The sequence below is a fragment of the Anser cygnoides genome, chromosome 1, assembly GCF_040182565.1.
Source record: "Anser cygnoides isolate HZ-2024a breed goose chromosome 1, Taihu_goose_T2T_genome, whole genome shotgun sequence".
NCBI lineage: Eukaryota > Metazoa > Chordata > Aves > Anseriformes > Anatidae > Anser > Anser cygnoides.
The window spans coordinates 133,448,517-133,463,746 of NC_089873.1; the positions used below are offsets into that span (position 1 = coordinate 133,448,517).

The window sequence follows — 15,230 nt, forward strand, 5'->3', positions numbered from 1 at the left end:
ATTTTGCCATAAATTACAGTTTGCAGAGCAAACGTCTTCACCTGTAAATGCTTCACTTGGCGCAATACCCAGTCTAAAAAATGCTCATTTGAATCTAAAAACCACACTAACATCTGGCAAAACATATTTGAGAATGGCAAAAATGTTTTTTTTTTTAATGTGTCCTTTGATGTCTACTCTTGCATTTGTCCTTCTGGGCCATATATTAAAGGAGAAATGAGAGATCAGATTAGATGACAGATAGCAATGTATTTTAAAATCAATGAATTCTTCTGTATTCATCTGTTTAGAATTGGAAATGCGAGGCCCAGTGATTTAAACCCTAAGTTGCTGAGTACTTAACAATTTTCCTTTAGAATACCAGAGGCACGTGCTCCAAAAAATGACCATAGCAGCCAAACTACAAACAAAGGGAGGGACAATTAAGTTTCCCTGACATCTCAGAAGTAAGAGAGACATGGGAAAAACATTAATTAAAACCATGCCGATATTATGGTGCAATTTCACTTATTTAGAACTTAATCAGTACAACCAAGAGACTGGGGAGTTCCAGTGAGTGGCTGACACACCAGCCTATGAGCAGGGCAGGAGGCACTTGCTTTCCTGAGTTGTTTTTGTTTTGCAGGTATGCCATTGGTATTTCATACAAGTCAGCCCCAAAGCACGAGTGGATCGGGAAGAACTCTGCCTCCTGGGTGCTGTGCCGCTGTAACAATACGTGGGTAGTGCGACACAACAGCAAAGAAATCCCAATAGAGCCTGCACCTCACCTCCGCCGTGTTGGCATTTTGCTGGACTACGACAACGGTTCCCTTGCCTTTTACGATGCCTTGAACTCCCTGCACCTTTACACCTTTGACATTACGTTTGGGCAGCCCGTGTGCCCCACATTCACTGTGTGGAATAAGTGTTTGACCATTATAACTGGCTTGCCTATCCCTGACCACTTAGACTCCTCTGAGCAGCTGGCATGACTGCTAAAAGCTAAAAGGTAGGAGGGCGCGTTTCCTGAGGGCAGCTGCCTGCAGGAGCTTGCCAGAGCTGGCAGACTGCGTGGCATCCCAGTTGTTGCTGTCGAACATAGACAGAAGTGAAAAGGGGAGAATCTCTCTTTTCTGAGTACTTTGTGCAGGACAAGAAGTGGCTTTAATAATACCTTAGAACTCTTTTTGCAGTTGCTTTTGTTTTGATTTGTATTTAGTATCTTACAGGAAGATTTATAAATTATTTATAAAAAGAAAAAAGGAAAAAAAAGAAAAAGAAAGAAAGTGAGAGAGAGAGAGAGAGAAAAGGGAAAGCCTGTTTTGGATACCTGGAAAATGACTTATTTGCTTTGCACATTGATGGTCCTATTCATTAAAGTTTCATCAGCCCCTTTACATCATTTTATTTCACAGTGGATAAAAGCAGGAAATTGGAAGGATGAAAACTGTGCAGTGGACAAGTCAGTATACTGCTGGTTTTATTCATGCCAATATTAGTGCTCTCATTACTGATCTTATTGAATGCAAGATCTCTTAATTTCTACTTTCCACATGGGAATGTGCAGACCAAATAGAATGAAAATAAACAAGCAAGGAAGTGGAGCTAGCCAACACAGCAAAAGAAGAAAGTTTAATTTACTTCTGTTCATGGTGCAGTATGTTCTCTGTTCATAAAACACGTGTGGAGTATCTCCTAGAAATGTGAGTGTATAAATCATCTGGTGATTTATTTTATTGATGGCAACATTCCCATCTGCCAGTGTTTCACTTTCATGTTTGGGAAACATTGTAGAATCACTGAGGATGTGAAAGACTGATACCATCTCTGAAAATCAGAACACTGGAGGAGAGCAGCCAATCCAAGGTCTGACTGTAGACTAACTTGATAAAGCACTGCATCATTTAAGGTTTGATTGTAATGGAAGACGTCATGGTTCTGATGGTAGACATGTGAATGCTTATTGCTGATTTTACAAGGTTCAACACAGCAAGCCCAGCCAATAACTCAGAAGTGAGACGTGAGCCACCTTACCATTGATTTTAAATTAAATACAAATGTTTCATTGTTGTACACTATGTAGTATCTATAACAAAGCAAGGAAATCCATTTTGCATGTGCTGTATGGAGAAACTACAGCTGGAGTTTGTTCATAATTATCATTGTCTTGGGTTGTTTGGGAAAGCCCAGTTCTCTTTGTGAATGAGGAGTAAATAACAAATTTTCAGCAGCAGTAGGAATCTGCACAGGCAGGCCCTGCATTCATCTTGGTGTTGGTGGATAAACTTCAATGAAGTCAATAGAGGTTGTACCTATTTTATCTCAAAGCTGAATCAGGTGCATTTTTTTCTCTTTCCTTTCTACAGAGTAGAAACCCTTTGTAACTACTACAATACTTACATAAAATGATCATTCTGGAAGATGCTTGAGGCATATGACAACTTTAAAAGAATGGTTTTCTTATGGTGTTTTGTTGTTACTATGCAAGTGGTGAAAATCTGCCTGTGTAGAAAGAGGATAAGTTGAATACCAGCTTTAAAAAAAAAGATTTTCTCAGTAATTACCATGCTTTAGGTGTCCTTTGAAATGGATGCCTTAATGCACTTTGTTCACTAATGGGTCCAGAATAAAATGTTCCCAAGCTCAGCTTCAGATTTTTTTAAATAGTTTCTGCAGGTACAAAGCTGCACTACAGTTTGCCTTATGATGATAGATAGAACTTAAGAGCAAGGTGATGAATACATACATGCATACAGGGTTTATTTTTCCCTTTTTTAACAGAAAATAAATGTCTGTCCATATTCCTTTCATTTCACTTTACATGCCCTGCTAACTGGTGAATTAAATGGAGAAAAGTGTGACAGTACAATGCTGGTACCATGGCTTTCTGATGCAGTAGTATCTCATGGTTCACAGGCAAGATTGGTGCAGAACTGACATAAATACCAGAAAATATGTACATACAGTGTACTGCAGTGTTTATCTTTGTGTCTTTAGTAATAAATAAATGGATATGCTCAAAAACGAAAAAGTAAATTAATCCTCAAACATTGTGTTTTGTATCTGAATACATTGCTACCTCTACTACCTGGTGTACATTGCCCAGATAATCTGGCCTGGGATGTTTGGAAGGTAGCTGAGATGGCATGAAAATTATTATAATGAGCTGACAGGTGATGACTGATAAGAAGTAGTGATAAAAATGTCCAGGAGGAAGGGAGTCTTAATGTAGGATTTTTGCCAAGTTTCCATCTAACAGGAGAGGGTATATTACCACAGTACAAGTAGCAAAGCTGTGTGCCTCCTCTTTTGCCAGAAATATTAATTCTAGAAGCTGATTACAGTAGCGGACAAACTGAAAACGCTGTTCAGTGTTTGGCCATACAATGTTAGCAGAGATTGAGCTGGAATTAATACCATGAATTTGGAAAGATCCCCAGTGATCTCACATATTTTCATTTTAAAAATAAACTGTGAGTTCAGAAACAGATCATTGTTTTGGTGAAAGGAAAAACAAATGGTCTGTAATCTACAGGCCTTGCTGTATCATTTATATTTTAATACAGAATACTTCATTTGGAGCTAAGCCACGTTGCTTCAGTACAGTATTAATTGAGTCAGTACATTACGTGCTTATATGTTTGTGTATATGTATGTATGGGTATACACACACTAGTGTATGTACAAGTATAGTGTAATGTGTGTATATACATACATACATGCACACACAGAATGACAGTAACTAGTCAGGTGCTCCTTTTTTGCTTGTTTCTTGAATTATTTCGTATTCTGTATGGACTATGAGGAAACAAGTTTACTATGAAAGGTATTCATCTGGACAATTTTTAACAAACAAAGTCTGTTCGCCTTACAATACCTGATTCAATGCCTGATTAATCAATAAAAGCATCAATTCGAAACCATAGCTTCTGTGGTCTGTGGCATTTTGCATGGTCCATAGGAATCTATTGAAATCTGGGGGAATGGTGATCTTTGTGCAAAAGTAAAGCATGTTACTTTAATATAGAGTGCAGTCTTAGATGAAGGTTTTTCCCTGATTTTTCAAAGTTTTGTGACTAGAAATGAGGTAGCATTTTATAATGCCATGTTTAACAAAGCCAGATTTTTGAGGAATAGTCTTCTGAGGTGCAAGCAATGAAAGTAATATATAAAGTCTATATTGGTATAATCGTTGTTCCAAGGGTATGTTTCAAAGTCAAGCTGTGATTAAGCGGAGTTAGACTAAGCCGTAGAACAGCCTCTTCAGAAGACAGTAGAGTCATCTAAACTCCGGTCTGACTTGAGGTAATGGAATGGGAGGGGTCAATTTTTTTTCGTTCTGAGGCCAGATAAAATTTTCCATGTGTTAGACTTCCATATGTTAATGCACATCTAACAGGGAAAAATCATTTAGGCTGTATGTTGTAAATTATTTAGTAGATCGTCTTTAGCCCATTGTAGGTTCCCAATGATGGCGTTCAGAGAGCAGGGAGGGAGCTGAAGTTGTTGCGTTTTCTGGACATGAGTTTATTCTTTCTCTGTATTGGTTATCTTATTTCTCACTTTCCCCAGAGGAAAGACTCCCACTGAGCAGTGGGTCCCAAATGTAAGAAGCATGAAATTCCCTCAGATGTGGGTACACTATGAAAAGCTGGAAATGGGCAAATACAGATGAAAATGTATATACATTCTTCATTATATTATCAATGGCAGGTCATTGAATTGGAGTGTGCATCATGTTTTAACCCTGCCTCTTAAGTGGGAACACTGCATTCTCCTCATGATAGAAAACACAACCGGACACTATTGACAGCTGAAGTGTCAGCTCTTTAACTAGTCAATTGTGAGATGGCCAGCATATATAGCACTATGAAGTACTATTTGCTATAGGAGATTTTTTGATAATTATTTGACATCAGACACAATATAAGTATTTCTTTCTTAATTATTCTGACAAAGCAAATGTCTATTAGTTCCCAGATTCTGCTGGTAGTTACAACAGCACAAATTCCAGATCTCCCACCTAACAAAACAAAGTGAGAATTGCTAGTGGCTCTATCTGTACCACCAAAACTGAGCTTATTGGCTTTAATTGGAAACTGTCTTCATTTTCGGTTAAGGAGTGAACAGGTGTTGGATCCACAGCAAGAGAAAATTCATACTGTGCCATCACAGTAACTGGTCAGCACATACCTGGCCTGAAGGCCATGGGTGGGGCAGCCTTGGGAAAATAGTGGCTTATTTTATGTCATCCAGCTGTATTTACCATGTAACTAAACACTGGCTCTTTTTTTGAGGTTAGTCTATCTCCTTTCCCAAATGGTAGGTTTCCCTAAAATAGCGCTCCCGAAGATGAAAATCATGACTTTTCTGGTATTCCCACATCTGATCAGAATAATTATATGTTCATTCTGTCTACAATTCATACCATTCAGTGTCAAAATGTTTCCTCCTTGTGCATAACTGCCACACCTATGTGTTACACTAAAATCAAGCACAGTCTCTGGCCAGATTTACAGCCTTATGGTTTATTCTATCTCCTTTATCTTATATACTCTTGCAGGAGCACAGAGGCTTGTTTGTATCCCATAGACTGTCTTCTACAGCTCTTATGTCTGTCTCATTGAAAGAGTGTCATTTCCATATATTAAGTTATGTCTGGTCATCTTTTGAAGGATGAAATGTAAATGTGACCAGGTTGACCAATCAATCTATCTTCTCAGTTATAGCTAGACCTTCAGCAATGTCATCTTTATTGAGCTTGTTGAAGCTTTACTGCCAAATTGTGAGTTATGTGGCTTCTATATTTCATTTAATTTATAGTTTTGTTTTTTGTTTTGTTTTGGTTTGTTTGTTTGTTTGTTGGTAGATACTCAGGGGCCAGCAAGCTTTTTAAAATTTCAGTCAGCAGAGAGATGTGTGAAAACATGGTGCCTCATGTTTTCAAGCTGCTTTGTGCAATTTTTCATTTTATGATCTTTAGGACTTTATCTCAAAGATAATTAAAAGCATGCACAGGTTGCTTATGTATTAATGCACTGGCAAAATTCTCATAACACCATCTCTAATATCTTTCCACGTGTTGATCTTTCCCAGAGTTGAAATGCATGTCCACGTATAGGAATGTAAGGTGCAGTTTTTTCTTGTGTCATTGGGCTGATTGCCCATTTAAAATTATGATCTTCAGCACAGTGTTCTGAACTTCAGTCTTAATCTTTGTCATTTCTACAGGGAGGAAAGCCCTGGTCCCTCCCAATAGCTGATAGTGGGTCTTCCAAGTTACACTGAGCTATTTGTTTTTATTGTGCTTTCTGAAGTGAAATAAACTCTTTACATTTTAACCTTTGATTTAGCATTTAATTTTCATATGAAAAAAGTAAAAGACTAAAGAGCAGTGGTGTTAACAGTGGTTCAGTGTGAGTGAGACTTGATTTGGGCCATGAGGTATAAGGCATCTGTATACATTAATCTTGGTATAGATTTGAGAGATATGGGATTGAATACATTCAGTGTTGAGGAAGCCCTAATTTAGAAGCATAACAATGTATTGGGAAGGCATGAAGTCTTCTAATTTTTTTATTCTTATTCTCCCACAATGTGATTGACAGTGTCATTATTACTGCTGCCTGAGAGAGGCACAGAGGTAGCAAAAGAGAGAGTTCTGGAGAGTGCTGGGAGGGATCATTCAGAATGGCAGGGCAGCTGGAAACCTGCCGCTGCTGCCTGCCCTCGTGCCATCCTGCAGCTCTGCAAAGCAAGTCTGCACCTATTCTGCCTTTTGATACAGCTCAGCCCCAATCTACATTCCCAAATGACAGAAGAAAAACAAACAACAACAAAAAACCATCTTGCAATTATATGTTTGAAATCCTAACCTGAATAAAAGCAGGAGGGCAGGGATGACAGCCCCAGGCCTTGATTTTCCTTTTATTTTACTTTTGCCTGGATTTTTACATCTGTTGACTTCAAAGGAGATTTACATAGAGGTAGGTACAAGCCCATGAATTTTCAGTTTCCAAGGGGTCAACAACTGAGTAAAGCAGTAGCCCGTGTGCTAACAGCTCAGCATTCCTGTTAAATCATATCTTTGGAGAAAGCACATTAACTGCTAGCAAAACTGCAGTTTCTCATGAGCTGTTTCCTAAGGCCAGCACAGGTGTGCGTTAAAATGTATAGTTCAATAACATTCTTCTTGGGTGAATTGTTCGGGCAACACTTTGCTGTTTCCTCAAAGCAGAGTGGGAACAATTCTCTTGGCAGGTGCTGTGCTGCTTTTACAGAAATCATAAGAATAGCAGATAGATAAGTTTTTATATAATTTTTCAACTTAAGACTATTGTTCTTGGCCTTCCTTTTAAAAATGAATAAGAAAACAAGTTTAGTAGCACACTTCCTCTAAGTTTTTACCATAATTTATATAATTATTTGAATGCATGGAGATGTTTTTTTCACAAGGAATACCACCTAATTTCTTTATAGTGTACACAGACATACAGTAATTAGGATTATTTCTGAAAATCCATGCATTCATAAAATAGCTTATATTCAAGCCTTTAAAAGACAGCAAATGGAGGCTTTGTGTTTTGCCTAACAGTCATTAAACTCAATACAAAACAAAAGCTTTACATGGTTGTACCACTGAAATATTTAAAAATGACAGCCATCTTCCACATAAGAGGATATGAAAGTTTTAAGTAGCATTTTTATTACTTTTTTTTTCCCATCGATTTGTTATGTGGATAACAAATTATTCCCCTTGCAAATATTTTTCTGCTATCTTTCCATTTCTTCTTTCTTAATGCTACTACTCTTATTTTCAGACATCAGAAATTAGAGTAGCAAGAATTGTGTGTAAGGGGGAATACCTTTATGTTTTAAAAAGTTGGATTTATTTTTAATTTCATTGAAAATTACCTTTTTCAGAAGGCTTACAGAAAATTAAATGAGAAGTGAAAATGTTACTGTAGTATGTTATTGAAACTTAAGAATATTTTTGATGAAGAAGTTAAAGAAAGAATTCAAATAAGCCTTTCACTCTTCTACAAATGGAATTATTTTATTTCATTATATTTGGCTTAATAGTATTGCCCTCTAATTAAAGCAGTATTATGAGACCTGATTAAGGAGCACATCCAGAGGAATAGCATATTATTTTAGGATATCACTGTAACAAGTCCCCTTTAATAGCAACATATGTATATATATATTCAACTTCATTAATATAAGCAAGTTTGGGTTTTGCTGTTTTTAAATATATATATATTATATTCATTATATATAATATAATATTATATATATATTATAAATTATATATATATATATATATATATATATATATATATATATATATATATATTCTTTGTCCTCTCCAGCAGCAGTTCCCAAACTAGAAATATCCCTTTCTTTTGGGAAACATAGGGACTAATTCCTTTTGTAGTTGGGAACAAGTCCTTCATATGGCAGGTATGAAGGTGCTCCCAGCACAGTGATAACATCTCCTATTGGCATGGGGCAATTTGGACTTTCTGTCATCTCTGTGTAAGCAGTAGTTATGGACAAATTGAGAATGAAATGGGTACATGTAAATTTGTAAGTGTGGGTAGAGGTGGAAAGATTCACAATTCATTCTCTGGTGAATCATAAGGATTACAACCAGTGGTAGACCCAATCCAGAAATAGAAATGAGCAAATGGAGATTTGTTTGTTAATAAAATCAGTAACATATCCTTTTAATTTCTTCAGCTGATTGCCTTCTCTCTCATTCTGTTCATCACTTTACATCCAAATGCTCATTGAACAGCTGTAAAAATTAAGAGTTGAAAATGCTACTTTTTTCACACACACACTATATATACATATATATATAAATCCAGAACTGTTAGGCTTTTGTCAAGATAACTTGAAAGCAAATTTTGCTGATGCGAAGTCAGCTGCGTTTGGCAGAGGGTAAAGGTGAAGAATAAAATGAGACCTAGCTATTAAGTACTGGTGCAGACTGAGTTCAGGAAAGTGCAATTCTGCTTATAAACACAGTAAACATCAATTTTAATTGAAATTATTTATGTGGGTGGGAAGAGAGAAACACAACTGGATTCAACCTTGTCACATGCATGAATAATGATCAGTACAAAGTATCACAACTGCTGAAACAACTGAAAAACAGGACTCTGCTCTTTTACTGTAAATTTAATAGTTTGTGTTTGTTTGTTTCTTTGTTTGTTGTGTTTTTTGTTTGTTTGTTTGTTTTGTGCTGACAGTTCGGTTATAGCATTCCTGCATTGTATATGCATTTAGACAAACAGGAGGTAATATTAAGAAAGTGCCCCAAGTAATGCTGTGAATTCTTACAAATGCAAGACCAATTGTAGAAATTAGGATAAATCTTTGAATGTTATACACATGAAGAACAATAGAAAAAATATTTATTAACAGTCTGTAATTCAAAGAACTCTACCCAAACCACGTTTTTTTGTTACAGTCTTGATACTGCCTTCCTGAATCCCTTCATGGAGAGTATGAAACAGGAACACTTTGTCTTTCTGCTGTTATGAAGTCAGTGCTCCATATTAGTATTACTTGGAAATCTCTCAGGATGAATAAATTTAGTAGGAACAAGTAACGAGTTCTCACCACTCTTGGAGCCTGAATAAACCATCAGCCAGTTTCACGGCTGAATTACTATCAAGTTATGAATGCTTTCATGTATTTTTAACTGTATAAGAAGCATGTAGCATTAAAAAATGTGACCAGTTTTATATAGACATTGGAATAGACGTCACTTTTTCCAGGTAAAAAACTGCTGTTTGATACAGTGACAGGAAAATATTTTTGTGGATTTGGTATAAACCACCTGCACTTTTGCTGATTCTCATGCACAGAAATGTGTTGTGGCTTTAGGTCCTGAGAACCTTTCATCTGTGTAGGGAATTCCAGTTTCTGCAAATCATGCAGAATGGTGAGTTGTTGTGTGTGGGTTTAGCTTTCCTCAAATCAGGCTTTGGGTTTCCCCAAATGTAGCAGGAGAGGCAAGCTAGATCCGAAAGGTCTCCAGCTCTAATCCTTCCCTGACCTCTGTCATGACAGGAACAGTGAGGCCACAGGCTAGCCTTGTCCCTACATCTAGTATGGCAACAAAATTATGTTACAAAGCTTTACCCAGGCCCCTCTGGCAAAGGAACCTGACGTCGTGCAAAAAGAGAGGTTAAACTAGCTCAACTAGCAAGATTCAGATGTTTCTCCACTAGCTTCCCCAGCTTCTGTTACAGATGGGAAATGCAGGTTCAAAGAGTAAATTTTAAGTGGCATTTATCCTCATAGGAAGGTCTGTGTAAGAAGGCTGAGATGCATTTTTCCATGTTTCTATAAGGACATGGAAAGTTGTCTCCTCATGCCCCAGGTTCAGTAGTGCTTGTGGGGCAGGTAGGCCTCGCAGTTCATTAGCTGAAGCTACAAATGATGGCTGAAGGGAGATGGGGTTCTTGTGTCTGTAAACATTTGTCTAGGGGTAGCATTAGAAAAGGTGAATAAGATTTTTATGGAGAAGTCAATATGAATATATATATGAAAATAAATGCAGTCAGGCTATGGACAGTTAGGTCCGTAGAAATCAAGAAGGTTAATTCATAGGATAGTAGGAACCTCAACGTTTCTGCTTTGTGAAACAGATTCAGCTTTCTTCAGTGTAAATGCCCAAATATTAGTTGACTGGGCCTAAGTATATTTTCTAGATATCTTCTATAATGAATGAGAAATGAATAGCATCTCCAGGAGATGCTATTCATCCCAGATATTTTAGCATCTTAACTTGGAACTGGGAGAATCCTGCCACATTACTGATCTTTCCCCATTGGTCTTCTAAGGAGTTAGAGACAGCTAGCATGTACTTAATGCCTACTTTTTAGACAAAGAAAGACAGATCAAATGACTATCACTCTACAGTCTAATTTAGCAAATTAAATATTGACACTTTTGCAGTGTCAATATTTTTACTTTTCTTTTTAATAGAGAAACCAGTTTTTTTGATAGAATACAGAAATATACAGACAACTTCTGACTTCAGAGGTAAGCAGGCAATTTTTCATTGGCCTAACTGAAGCCAAAGCTTTGCATCTTAAATATGGACAAGATGGAACATTGTAAGTCAAACTCATATTCAATGTGGACATCTCCCCTACCCAAAGACTCTTCAAGGCACTAAGCCTTTGTTTTTTCAAAGTAAGTTATTTGTAATAATACTTACAGAAAATGGCCATCCAGGTAAACTCAATGAATGAAAATGCTTCTGTCTGACCAAGAACAAACCCTCTTACAGATTATGTATGCTTATATGCATTCTCTTGCATCGTTCATATGCACAAGTATTTTAAACTCCTAACTGGTTAGCTTAACGAATTGCTGCAAAATGCTATGTAATAATAGTTAACATTGTTCTTACATTGTCCTTAAAGTTTAATAGACTTTGTCATCAGATGTTCTCTAGCATTTCCTGAATTCTTTAATCAACTACATACAATTAACATTGTACTAAAACTAGAATATCTAGGTACCAGTTAGCATGACTACATTTTTCATTCCTCACAACAGTAAGCATGTATTGATGTGATAGACTGAGTACAAGTATCAAACACACACTACCTGTGCCAAATGTTGCTTTCGTTTGTTTGTTTGTTTTTGTGGAACCCCAGCACAATTCTTTTTTAATGCAAAAAGCAGCCAAAAGCTATAAGTTAAAAGGAATGTGTAAGAGAAGTGGTGGTTCTTTAACATGCAAGTTGCATGCTGAGGTCAAAAGTGCTTATTCTACTATGTAAGTTATTTGCATCTTCTGTAAAGGAAACAGAGCTGGTTTTCTGAAGGATAACTGAGACTTCTTTTGATATTCATGGCAGATTGTTTTGGATGGCTACCTTCCAGAAAATCTTAATGGGGAGAGAAAAATATTCTGTGGATGAATGTAAATATTCCTTTTTCCACGGTTTTACCCTAGACTCACCTCTCTAAACTGTACACTCTTCTTTCAGAGGTTTCTTTTCATCTGTCTCTAAACAGCATGAGTATTTATCTATAATGATGCTGTGGTGAGGAATGATCCATCCTTCAGGTTAACAGAGTGCACAGTTGAAAAAGTCCTTCACATGCAAAAGATTGCTGCTTGTTCTTCATAAAAGGGAAGGAAATGACTCACACTGGAGAAATGTTATAGTGAAGACTGTTGACACTTCATACTAGTAGAAAAAAAAAAGTTCAAATAGAAGATGAGAGTTTCTGTAGAAAACATTTTCTGATGGGAAAAGAATTAGTGCTCCAGGAAGGTTAACTAAGGAAGGTTAACTAAGGGAAACTGTCAGAAAAACGCCTGAAGCAGGTAAATATTTTGGAAAAGGTTTGGCAAACAGGAATTTAATTGAGTTCAAGTCATAAGGAAAAGTGGAATACTGGCAGCACTGAGGCAGTCTGGGGTGCATTGGAGGGATGAGTCTGAGGATTCCTATTTGCAAGGACTATCAGAATGGCCTGCAAAACTGGACTGGAAAGGCACACCGGGGCTGTCCTGCCTAGGGGTTTCAGAGTCAGGAAAGACAGCATAAAATAACAGAATTGAAGTATAAACAAAGTAAGAAGGAATTGGGAACATTTTCTTTTCCTTTTCTACTCATTAAAAATAAATTTGAAATATCCATTACAACATGAAAAAATTTTGTAAAACAAAACTCTTCTCCTTACCTTTGTGGTATGTAACATCAACGGTTATTGAAATGGAGAAAGCTTTCAGACTGTAACTTATTTCCACAGATTGTGGCAACTTGCTTCATTACTGTTGTTACTTTTTACCATTTGAACAAAATATTCTTTTATGTCTGCTGCCTAAAAGTCAGCCTATGATCCTAATTCACATGCAAGTAAGGCCTTACCTCAATAAGTATTTCTCAATAGAATTGTGGAATCAATGCTATCTTCTTGAAAACCCTGAGTCCTTCCAATAGCATGGTGGGAAAACAAAGCAACTTTGTTCTGGCTCTAGCTGACCCTACCCAGGTTTCTGGTAAATGATGTCACTAGGCAGGTACAGTGTCTCTGTGAGGCCCCTAGGTGCAGGAGCTTGGTGTGTTGATATAGCAGAAGTAGTACTAATTTGCCTTTTACACAAAAGGAGGTACTGCCAAAGTGGTTAAGAGCAATGCTGGATGGTTTTGTGCTAAGTTGTTGGAATGGAAAGTGGTGAGAGTGGTGAGGATGTTTGATACTGGATGACAAGGAAGTTTTGCCAAGACATTGATTAAGTCTCACTATTGAGGATATTAATAAAATGTAACCACAGTCACTGTAATACAGAAGGATTTTGACAAAATCTTTGTAAGGTTATTGTTCTCCAAGTGATGTTAAAATATAGAATTTATGTAAATGTAAATGAACTGATGTTTAGCTATTGGAATAAAAATCTGCAGATGCATTGTGGGATGTGTATAAATGAATGTGTAACCTAGATGATTTGGGTTATAAAAGATGGTACTTTGACCATCTGTCAGTGATTTTCTTTTACTCAGCTAAGGAAATCATGGATATGAAAAGAAATAACAATTTATTAGCAAGTTTTTGGATTGTAAGAATGTGTTTTGATTTTTTGTAATAAAGAATGTTAACTCTACCTCTTAATTTCTGCTAAAGTAAACCTTTGATTTTCAGTAATAATTTTAGTTTGGGCAGAATTGAGCTTAGCAAAAGTAAGAGTGGTAATTAAACCTGATTGATCTCAGTTTAAGATAATGGTCAACATACTAGCAATTTGTTCATGAATCACAGCCTCACTAAGGAATACCCATTGACAGGAAATCATAGGGTATGTACGGCTGGAGGCAGCTTTCCAGAAATCCATCTCAGTGCTAGCCTTGAGAAAAACAGTGAAAGCTACAATGTGTGAAAACATCAGGTCAACACATGGGTGGGTTTGCCTGTTTTTTTGTTTGTTTGCTTTTTGGTGTTTTTTGTTTGTTTGTTTGTTTTGTTTTGTTTATAACCCAGGATAACAACCTTCATGCCAAGAGGAAGGGAAGGGCTCCCAGCCGTAGATCAAGATCACATTAGATCAAGGTGAATCCCTGAAACCCAGACACTTTTCCTTGCTCACACAAGCTTTCTCTCCTACATAACTTCACAGGAACTAAAACATTACTAGAACAAAATTATTTTATGGTATAGAACTGTTAAAGTAATGAGTAATAACAGCAAAGCTAAATTTGGAGGTGTGCACAAGCTAGGGGGAGAACAGATACAGGGTTTACTAGGAGTAATGAGGTGTGGACGAGATGAGTAAAGCAAAGTTCTGAGTGTTTTTTTCTCTCTCTCCGAATTGACATAGTTTTGGGAACATACGAGAGTCAGAAATTCCAGCCAGGAGTAAAAGACAATGCTTAATTTCACTTTTGGCTGAAAGACAGCTTTCCATCACATTCCTGCAGCCTTGCCTCAGAGATACCATATCTAAACTTGCTCAGAATAGCTTACTGAGCTCCTGCTAGAAGAATTGCACCTATTTAGTCACCTTTAATTACGTAAAAAATGAAAATAATATAAAGTATATGAGCCAACTAAAATACAAGATTTATAAACTGTGCACTTTTCTCCTGGCAGAGGCATGACATGACACATAGTTTGTAGTTCTTTGAATTAACATGCTTTATAATCATTTTAGTCATGGGAAACTCGATGAATTCAGTGTCCTTGCAACTATTCCAGTCTTGTGTTGGTCTCCTATCGGTTCTTCCAGGCAGGACTAGGCCAGGCCCAAGTGGTAATACTGAATATATCATCCTTTGCATTCTCAAAGTATATGTCGAACCCCTTAATGGTGTTGTGGCATATCAACACAAGTGAAGTGTTAGCCAGATCACTCATGGACCTACTGAATGACCTTAGTTGAAGCTAATTTAGACACCAAGAGCAATGGACATCCAAATATGGCAGTGTTTCACTTGCTGTACTTGAAGACCAACATCACATCACCTGCAGGGTTTCTTTCCTTTTTTTTTTTTCTCTCTCTCCCAGTTAAAATTCCCCAATTGCTTTTGTCTTTCCCATAGATCATGTTTTTCAAGATTTATCATCATTCATATTGCTCCCTTGCAGAGTTTTTCCAACTGATTCAATCTGCTATTATTAAAAAGACTGTGCCCAAAACTGGATAGAAAATTCAGTGTAAGACTTTAGCAGCTATTTGAAGAGCAGAAGGATAAAAGCAATCATCTTTCAAA

General features: G+C 36.9%; 1 protein-coding gene across 7 annotated transcripts in view; it reads left to right on the top strand.

The window, feature by feature from the left end:
- MID1 (midline 1) overlaps window positions 1–13,635 on the top strand; it is a 250,254-nt gene extending 236,619 nt beyond the window's left edge. For all 7 annotated transcript variants that reach the window (XM_048066735.2, XM_048066733.2, XM_013191538.3 and 4 more), the window contains exon 10: window positions 626–13,635. In XM_048066735.2, the coding sequence (XP_047922692.1) occupies window positions 626–974 (349 nt within the window). In that variant the 3' untranslated portion in view covers window positions 975–13,635. The remainder of the gene's footprint in view (window positions 1–625) is intronic.
- Window positions 13,636–15,230: the final 1,595 nt, after the last annotated feature.